The 10,024-nt window shown below is 47.4% G+C and overlaps 1 protein-coding gene across 1 annotated transcript; it reads left to right on the forward strand.

Moving 5' to 3' along the window:
• The first annotated feature begins 2,280 nt into the window (after positions 1-2,280).
• Positions 2,281-6,585, forward strand: LOC115314318. The gene is made up of 4 exons (XM_042290229.1): positions 2,281-2,299; positions 2,522-3,393; positions 3,490-6,335; positions 6,500-6,585. Coding segments are annotated over exons 1-4 (3,723 nt in total). The 5' UTR covers positions 2,281-2,296; the 3' UTR covers positions 6,502-6,585.
• The last annotated feature ends 3,439 nt before the right edge of the window (positions 6,586-10,024 follow it).

Consider the following 10,024-nt stretch of genomic DNA (forward strand, 5'->3'; position numbering starts at 1 on the left):
TTGTTCATTGCTTTGTGGAAAACGTCAAGGTCGTTTGACAATTGTGGTGGAAAGATGTGAGACCTTTGTTACCTTTTGGCTTTCGAGATCGGGAAGGTGCTGTGGTGAAGTTTGTGGAGTGTATATAAGAAGGTGACCAAATAAACTTGTCTTTAGCTGTGATAGAGACGTGTCCTCGACTGTTCATTTTTCTTCTACTTCGAAACTTTCCTCTTTTCCTGCCTCAGTCTCGGGATAAGAACAAAATGGGTAAAAAAAATGTGCTCGATTTATAATGAATAATTATGAAACCAACTTCTACCAACTTCTGGAGCACCGATGTGTTTCCTTTTTCCTTTTCTCGGTAACTATTGAAGTATATAATAGGCTGTCAAAAATGTGGTTTGCAAATTTTGAAATTAGTGTTTTCAATTGGTTTTCAACTTGTTTTTGATCGATTAGGCTTCAACAACCCCGTAGTTTGTGCTAATGTCTAATATATTCCAGTTAAATGATAGATAATGCCATCTTAACGATAGTTATGCTACTTTAATATTTTACTATATTCCGGTATTGTTTTAGGAACACCTTTTTTGTAAAGAGATTTGCACGAGTTGTGTTTGATGGATATTTTTATATTTCTGTGATGTCTTATGACAGATTCATTTCCCCTTTCCCCCAGGTGCTTAGTGCTTTACGGCAATATAGCTTGCATCGTAAAACAAATCTTTATAAAAAATTAGAAACTAAACTAATTTCTTGTCATTTCAAGCATCTAGAATTATACATTTTGCCGGTGTACACTGGGTATTCCTCCCGGCATAAATATAGGAGCTACCCTCCCAGATCTCCAGTCACGTACAACGCAGAGATGCATCAAATTAGTAGCCGAAGTTTCATTCAAATTATTTTTACGTTGCAAACACTATCAATCACAGCAAATATTAAAAAAAATGAAAAGAGGAGACAAAGTCATCGATAAAACTTATTATTCTCAGTACCATTTGCAGGCCAAGTATGATGAGGAAGTTTTAGTATGCTGTGCCCATCACCTGTAAAACCTATATCGAAATGTTTTGATCTTGGTCAAGTAACTGACCGCATAATCATCTGCAACCACTGTAGTGAAGATGTTCCTGGTTTGAGCTAAGCTCATGGATCTTATAAGGAATGAATTTTCATTGTCTAACACAATATCCTTTACGCGTTCTTCATTTTTGTTTCTAGAAAACGCTGGGAACGGGCTCGTGACGTAAAATAAAATCTTTATCTTATATATTCGGTGTCCTGCATGGTCCAAAGCGCCTTTTTGAAAGCGAGCTATGAAAGTACCTATAGTTTGGTAACATGTGCATTCGGTCAACGGATACTAACGTTCATAACCTTTGGCCAAAGCCATTCCTTCTTTTGCGCGTCCGTCAATGCTACCATTTGTAAAAATATTGGTGTAAAACAATCAATGGTTTAAAAGAAAAAAAGGGTGGAAATACCTTCTTTAGTATTACCGGAAGTCTGCTGTAAAAATTAAAGTAGTGATCCCTTTAACGGCAATTGGGACTAATACAAAAACGCGAATATTAAAAAAATAACGCTCATAAACACGACTGATAATTGATGTGGTATTTCTTAATTCTGATGCATGAAGTACGTTTGGTATGAAGTGACCACCGTTCCTTGTGATGAGTAATTATTGTTTTGTATGCGCATACTTAACTCCGCTGATTTCGCTGCTCTGGGGCATCTCATTTAAGTTTCAAAATGAAAATTCTCCAGACACCGCATGTATCCTGGTCAACAATCTGCCTCAAAATATTCCATGAATAGTGTAACCTTCAAATGAAGACATTCCATTTTGTTACGCGAGGCACGGTGCTGCGCATGGCTGGAATTCCGGTAAGCCCCGAGGCGCCGCATTGCGTCCTGTAGTGCCGCGTACCAGTCGCAGACAGGAGCAAATCTGATCGTTGCTACTTTTTACAACTGGTGAAAATATAGCCGCTCAGAGACACAAACCAGTTTGAAACTCACGTTTTAGTTATCTACACAGCAGTAAAATTGTTGTTATATGAATGCGCATTTTTAAAGCCGCATATTTACGGCTGTTTATACGCTTTCGACCTTGAATATTTGCGCTAAAGCCAGCGCTTTCCCACTGGGAATATATTAATGAGAAAAGAAGACCAGAACTAAGAATACGTGCGCAAATAGCAAAAACATTTTCAGAATGACGAGTTGCCTTCTCCGGCAGTATTTGAGTATAAATACGATTGCAAATTCTAACAATTCACAGATTACAGCTGACCGCACAGCTGCAATCATGGTACGAGCTTTATGTTTCTTCACTACGCGTATTGTAATGGGTGGTTTTACATCTATATAAATCGATAAAAAGCATTATTTGAAACGTGTAACTAAATTCATTAACAAAAAAAACTTTAAAAAAGTGCATAGTATCTTACTGGAATGCGAGAATATGTATACTGAGATAATATTATGATGAAATTGAGGTTCCTTTCTAATCAAGCTCGGCTTTTTTTTGCAGATTCGTTCATGCCTCCTTCTTGCTCTGACTACCAGCACGTTTGCCGACTACCTCAACAACGCCTATGGATACCAGCACGGTGTTCCCTATTCTGGCCTAGTGGGCCATCCCTATGCCCCGGATCAATATGCTGTCGCTTCCCCAGCTCTGACACGTTCTTTTGCAACAAACTACCACGGTACTCCGGCGTTTACCGCCTTCGCAGCTCCAGTCGCTAATGTAGCTACCTACACCAATGCCCCAGTCGCTAAGGTTGCGACATATGCTACAGCTCCCGTCGTCGGAGTTCCCACACATGGCGGCTTCCTAAACAACGCTTATGGCTACCGCCATGGACTTTCCTACTCGGGTCTGACGGGCTATCGCTATGCCCCCGCTGGATACGCTGTTGCTGCTCCAGCTGTCTCTCGTTCGTACGCCACGACCTTCCACGCCGCTCCAGTCGCCAAGGTCGCCACTTTCGCACCCCCCGCCGTCGCCAGGTTTGGCACCTACGCCGCAGCTCCAGTCGCTAAGGTGGCCACCTTCGCCACCGCCCCAGTTGCTAAGGTTGCCACCTATGCCACCTCCCCAGTCGTTGGAGTTCCCGCATATGGAGGCTTCCTAAACAACGCTTATGGCCACCACCATGGACTCTCCTACTCGGGTTTGATGGGCTATCGCTATGCCCCCGCTGGATACGCTGTTGCTGCTCCAGCTGTCTCTCGTTCCTACGCCACGACCTTCCACGCCGCTCCAGTAGCCAAGGTCGCCACTTTCGCAGCCCCCGCAGTCGCCAGGTTTGGCACCTACGCCGCAGCTCCAGTCGCTAAGGTGGCCACCTTCGCCACCGCCCCAGTTGCTAAAGTTGCCACCTATGCCACCTCCCCAGTCGTCGGAGTTCCCGCATATGGAGGCTTCCTAAACAACGCTTATGGCCACCACCATGGACTTTCCTACTCTGGTCTGATGGGCTATCGCTATGCCCCCGCTGGATACGCTGTCGCTGCTCCAGCTGTCTCTCGTTCCTACGCCACGACCTTCCACGCCGCTCCAGTAGCCAAGGTCGCCACTTTCGCAGCCCCCGCAGTCGCCAGGTTTGGCACCTACGCCGCAGCTCCAGTCGCTAAGGTGGCCACCTTCGCCACCGCCCCAGTTGCTAAGGTTGCCACCTATGCCTCCTCCCCAGTCGTTGGAGTTCCCGCATATGGAGGCTTCCTAAACAACGCTTATGGCCACCACCATGGACTCTCCTACTCGGGTTTGATGGGCTATCGCTATGCCCCCGCTGGATACGCTGTCGCTGCTCCAGCTGTCTCTCGTTCCTACGCCACGACCTTCCACGCCGCTCCAGTCGCCAAGGTCGCCACTTTCGCAGCCCCCGCCGTCGCCAGGTTTGGCACCTACGCCGCAGCTCCAGTCGCTAAGGTGGCCACCTTCGCCGCCGCCCCAGTTGCTAAGGTTGCCACCTATGCCACCTCCCCAGTCGTTGGAGTTCCCGCATATGGAGGCTTCCTAAACAACGCTTATGGCCAACACCATGGACTCTCCTACTCGGGTTTGATGGGCTATCGCTATGCCCCCGCTGGATACGCTGTTGCTGCTCCAGCTGTCTCTCGTTCCTACGCCACGACCTTCCATGCCGCTCCAGTCGCCAAGGTCGCCACTTTCGCAGCCCCCGCCGTCGCCAGGTTTGGCACCTACGCCACAGCTCCAGTCGCTAAGGTGGCCACCTTCGCCACTGCCCCAGTTGCTAAGGTTGCCACCTATGCCACCTCCCCAGTCGTCGGAGTTCCCGCATATGGAGGCTTCCTAAACAACGCTTATGGCCACCACCATGGACTCTCCTACTCGGGTTTGATGGGCTATCGCTATGCCCCCGCTGGATACGCTGTTGCTGCTCCAGCTGTCTCTCGTTCCTACGCCACGACCTTCCACGCCGCTCCAGTCGCCAAGGTCGCCACTTTCGCAGCCCCCGCCGTCGCCAGCTTTGGCACCTACGCCGCAGCTCCAGTCGCTAAGGTGGCCACCTACGCCACCGCCCCAGTTGCTAAGGTTGCCACCTATGCCACCTCTCCAGTCGTTGGAGTTCCCGCATATGGGGGCTTCCTAAGCAACGCTTATGGCCACCACCATGGACTCTCCTACTCGGGTTTGATGGGCTATCGCTATGCCCCCGCTGGATACGCTGTTGCTGCTCCAGCTGTCTCCCGTTCCTACGCCACGACCTTCCACGCCGCTCCAGTCGCCAAGGTCGCCACTTTCGCAGCCCCCGCCGTCGCCAGGTTCGGCACCTACGCCGCAGCTCCAGTCGCTAAGGTGGCCACCTTCGCCACCGCCCCAGTTGCTAAGGTTGCCACCTATGCCGCCTCCCCAGTCGTCGGAGTTCCCGCATATGGAGGTTTCCTAAACAACGCTTATGGCTACCGCCATGGACTTTCTTACTCGGGTCTGATGGGCTATCGCTATGCCCCCGCTGGATACGCTGTCGCTGCTCCAGCTGTCTCTCGTTCCTACGCCACGACCTTCCACGCCGCTCCAGTCGCCAAGGTCGCCACTTTCGCAGCCCCCGCCGTCGCCAGGTTCGGCACCTACGCCGCAGCTCCAGTCGCTAAGGTGGCCACCTACGCCACCGCCCCAGTTGCTAAGGTTGCCACCTATGCCACCTCTCCAGTCGTTGGAGTTCCCGCATATGGGGGCTTCCTAAGCAACGCTTATGGCCACCACCATGGACTCTCCTACTCGGGTTTGATGGGCTATCGCTATGCCCCCGCTGGATACGCTGTTGCTGCTCCAGCTGTCTCTCGTTCCTACGCCACGACCTTCCACGCCGCTCCAGTCGCCAAGGTCGCCACTTTCGCAGCCCCCGCCGTCGCCAGGTTCGGCACCTACGCCGCAGCTCCAGTCGCTAAGGTGGCCACCTTCGCCACCGCCCCAGTTGCTAAGGTTGCCACCTATGCCGCCTCCCCAGTCGTCGGAGTTCCCGCATATGGAGGTTTCCTAAGCAACGCTTATGGCTACCGCCATGGACTTTCTTACTCGGGTCTGATGGGCTATCGTTATGCCCCCGCTGGATACGCTGTTGCTGCTCCAGCTGTCTCTCGTTCCTACTCCACGACCATCCACGCCGCTCCAGTCGCCAAGGTCGCCACTTTCGCAGCACCTGCGGTCGCCAGGTTTGGCACCTACGCCGCAGCTCCAGTCGCTAAGGTGGCCACCTTCGCCACCGCCCCAGTTGCTAAGGTTGCCACCTATGCCGCCTCCCCAGTCATCGGAGTTCCCGCATATGGAGGTTTCCTAAACAACGCTTATGGCTACCGCCATGGACTTTCCTACTCAGGCCTGATGGGCTATCGCTATGCCCCCGCTGGATACGCTGTTGCTGCTCCAGCTGTTTCTCGTGCCTTCTCCACGACCTACCACGCCGCTCCAGCTGTCACCGCCTACGCCGCTCCAGTCGCTAAGGTTGCCACCTATGCAGCTGCTCCTGTTGCCCGAGTTGCCTCCTACCACACGGTTCCTGCTGTGGCCGCGTATGGTGCTCCTGCTGTGACCAATTTCGCATCATATCAGGCAGCTCCTGCTGTCACCTCCTATGCCACTGCTCCTGCTGTGGCGAGGGTGGCCGCTTACCACGCGGCTCCAGTAGTCAGCAAGCTCGGCGTCTACCAAATTTCCCCAGCCGTTACCGCAGTCGCCCATGGGCCTGCCTACGGCTACGGCTATGGCATCGGTCGATATGGCTATGGCCACGGGCTCGCAAGTTACGGCTTGAACTACGGATATGGCCTTGGCAGTTCCGGTGACTACACTGCTCTCCTCCACAAGAAGAAATGTAAGCTGATATTTGGTTTAAAAATTTATTCGTGAAAAACAATGTAATGTGTATGAAATGCGCTATTTAGAAGCCCAATATGGTTGCGTCTTAGTAGATGTTTTAAATATCCATTTGTGCCTCATTTCGTTCCTTGCACTAACTTTGACCTTTTTCTATTTCAGAAAGAAACGGATGAACATTCATCTAGAGACATGCTAATTTATCCACCTTTCTGTAAATTCAACATGTGAAGAATAAAGCCAATTAATAAAAAATAGTTTTTAAACTCTAACAATTGTTCAACCCATGTGCATGTTTTTGTGTTTTTTTAGGAAAGAACTATTTTAGTACCATCATCTTCATACATACGAGGATGCAGACCGACAAACTCTGAGCTCTCCCCCCGTAGGAAACATCTCATGTCCTAGAAATTTTTGACGTGCGCTTTTAGCTTACCTATCTGCCATCACAATGTGTATTCAAATTCAACTTTTACACCGCGAGCAAATTCCCGCAATTCAGGGTGTGTACCGAGTGAAAAGAAACATTAGCACAAAAACAGTACCTTTCAAGGTAAAGAGGATGAGATAAAGAACGTCTTGCGGCTGTAATTATTTGATAACTTTTTTACTACTCCTTACCATTTCATGGCGATATTGCGATGAAATGACGAACATCGGAACTTCTAAACAATATCGCAGAGGTCATCCCACGGATTTCTTTAGTTCTTTCATTTGCGTTGGAGTGCGATATAGTTAGGTACCTTAAGATATAACTGTGCTGTTAGTAAGTATAACGCATAAAACGTAGGCTATTGTTAGTTCTTTATTTTGCACAGCACGTATCTAAGGATGGATTGTAAACTTATTTATTTCAGGTACTTTCCCAAGTAGCACACTTCCTCGGCCCGGGCTTGGCCAGATTGGTGCGAGCCATAGCCAACTTAGCTCAAGCCTTGCCAAAGTTTGAGGAAACTGGCCCGTATATTAGCCGGGGAAATGTGGTTCTAAGTTTACTTTTACGCGTTGATTGACATCCACTTTCCAACTTGCGTAATCCTGTCACTAATAAAATGAGCAGATGCATGTCGAGCGAAAAATAAATGTTTAATAGGGTGAAGCGTCCGCTCTACATTCGTGCACGTGGCGCGTTTAGGTATGCCCTCAACAAAAACACTCGATGACAACCATGAATTGGGTGGTATTGTTTAGGAGAGTACAACATTATAATCGTCCCTTGTCCCTATTCTACGTCTCGGTTTTACAACTATGCTCAAATTACACCAGCTAGCCTGCACCCTCACCATTGCTTCATTATCAGGTATCTTTGCTCATGTCGAACGTGTTACAAATACTTGAGGGTAGACAACTCCTCAACACGTGACAGCCACTCAGGCGTAAGTTGCTGGTCCTTACACATTTGGTCTAGAAAGCCCATGTGATCAACAAATTAGTTATGCAGTGGGCAAACATCAATATCCGCTAGGTTTTACTGCCATGTGGCACAGGGAACCATGACAGAACAGCACACGACAAAACAGCATGCGGCAGAAAAGCACGGTCAAAACAGCACGCGTCAAAACAGCAGAGCGTCAAAACAGCACGACGACAAAACAGCACGCGTCAAAATAGCGCGCGACAAAACAGCACAGAGTCAAAACGGCACAGCGACAGAAGAGCACGTGCCAAAACAGCACGGCGTCAAAACAGCAGAGCGACAAAACAGCAACGCGACAAAACAGCACAGCGTCAAAACAGGACATTGACAATATAGCTAGGGTCTGCCGTTTTCGGTTTTTATCATTTCGAAATTAGGCGTACTCTTTTCGGTTTTTATTCCAAACAGAAGTTTCCGGTGTATTCCGGTTGATATTTGTAGACTCATAAACTTCTCAGTTGTTTTCGTTTTATTTACGAAAACCATTATAGAGACGACAATGCAATATTTAGAGCGTCTGTTTAAAATGTATAGTGAGTAGACCAGGTACTGGTTTCCTTTTTGTTGCTGTCTGTGGCAGCCGGACAGTAATAAGTCACGCCCCCACCGCTGCAAACGCCCCCGAAAATACTGGCCTTCTTCAGTTAAATCCGAATTAGGAAATTCGTATTTGGCGCACTTCTACCGGTTTCATTCTGTTTAAGCAGAAAACGCTTAACCCTAAATAGAGCACACGCAGTTAAAAAATGCACCTCTCAAAGTAGGCACTCTAAAGGAATGTAGGGTCTAGGCCAATTCGTCGAAAGCCAACTCGTCAACAGCCAATTTCTCGAACCATTTCTACGTGTCTACGGGACTTTTGGCGAATGAACCCCGCAGAATCGGTGACCATGGTACACCCAAATTCCGCTCGACATTAAAGTCACCTTGTCTTATCGATTTGTATCAATGCATCTGTGAACAACGCATCTCCCGCTTTTCTTTTTTTTTATGGGGAGGGGGGGGGGGGCGTTTTACGCTTAGGTGGTAATTAGGAAACTAAGAGTGCTACGGAACCTCGCCGGACAACCACAAACCAGATGGTTCATAAGTCGAACTTATGGATTTCTATTTCCTAATAAAATTTCCTCTCTCGCTGGTTTTACGAAAAAGACCAGAAAACACGGCCGACATCGACACGAAGATATCACCTCTAACTAATGAATCTCTTCAGAGATCTGCGTAGTTAAGTAGAAGCTTTCCGCCTGTCACCTTACAGGAATGTTTTACGCTGGATGCCGATCGGTACCTCCTGTTGTGTTAGAAATTGTGCTTCACTGCCAACTTCTGTGCCTTCCAATATGTGCGTCCGACACATCCAGTAATGGGTCGCAAAACAATTGCTGCTATCAGTTTTTTTTTTTCATGAATTTCAGTTTAAATATAGCTTTAGCACACATTTTATTTTTTTTACTGCTACTAGTACTCATTACTAAAACTGACCCTCGTAGCCTCGTGACGCAATATATATATATATATATTGCGTCACGAGGCTACGAAGGTCAGTTTCAGTGATGAGTACTAGTAGCAGTCCACAAAATAAAATGTGTGCTATATATATATATATATATATATATATATATATATATATATATATATGGGTGATTTCATCTCAAATCGGGCAGGCTAAAAGGGTCTAATTTTTAATTTTCACGAAAAAAATATATGTTTTGGGGGTATTTATCAAATGAAGGAGGGCGCAAACCGCATGTTCTCCCGATTTTTCGTTCTCGAGTTACGAGCCGTAGGAGCCGCAGCGGCAGAAAGTAGTGTTTTTGCCTGCCGTCGCCGGTCGCGTGTTTGACACCCTCTGCTGACGCTATTGTTTTGTCTACACCCTTTTAAATTTTTCCCCTAACTAAATAGGTATTATAAAGATACCTTGATGTATTCAAATATTTTTAGAAATTTGATTGTTTTCTAAAACACATGTCAAACTCGTCACTCCGGTCGCTTTTCGGTCAAATTTGACAGGTCATTACTTTGTCTGTACTTAAGGTAAATTTTCTTTCTTTGTCTCTACAGAAAGCCAAAAGCAAGCCCATTATAGATATAATAATATCATTATGATCTGTCGACTAGCCGCTCCGCTACCTTCACGTAAACGTTGTAAGAAATAACAAATGTTGAAAGTTTGAGATCGATTTTCTCAAAAACCCCATTTCTGTAAATTTTTTTTAAAATTCTTTTAGACATTTAGTCGACTACAAGAAAAAACAGTTTAAAAATGT

This window comes from Ixodes scapularis, unplaced genomic scaffold (assembly GCF_016920785.2).
Source record: "Ixodes scapularis isolate PalLabHiFi unplaced genomic scaffold, ASM1692078v2 PGA_scaffold1__304_contigs__length_218370807, whole genome shotgun sequence".
Classification (NCBI taxonomy): Eukaryota; Metazoa; Arthropoda; class Arachnida; order Ixodida; family Ixodidae; genus Ixodes; species Ixodes scapularis.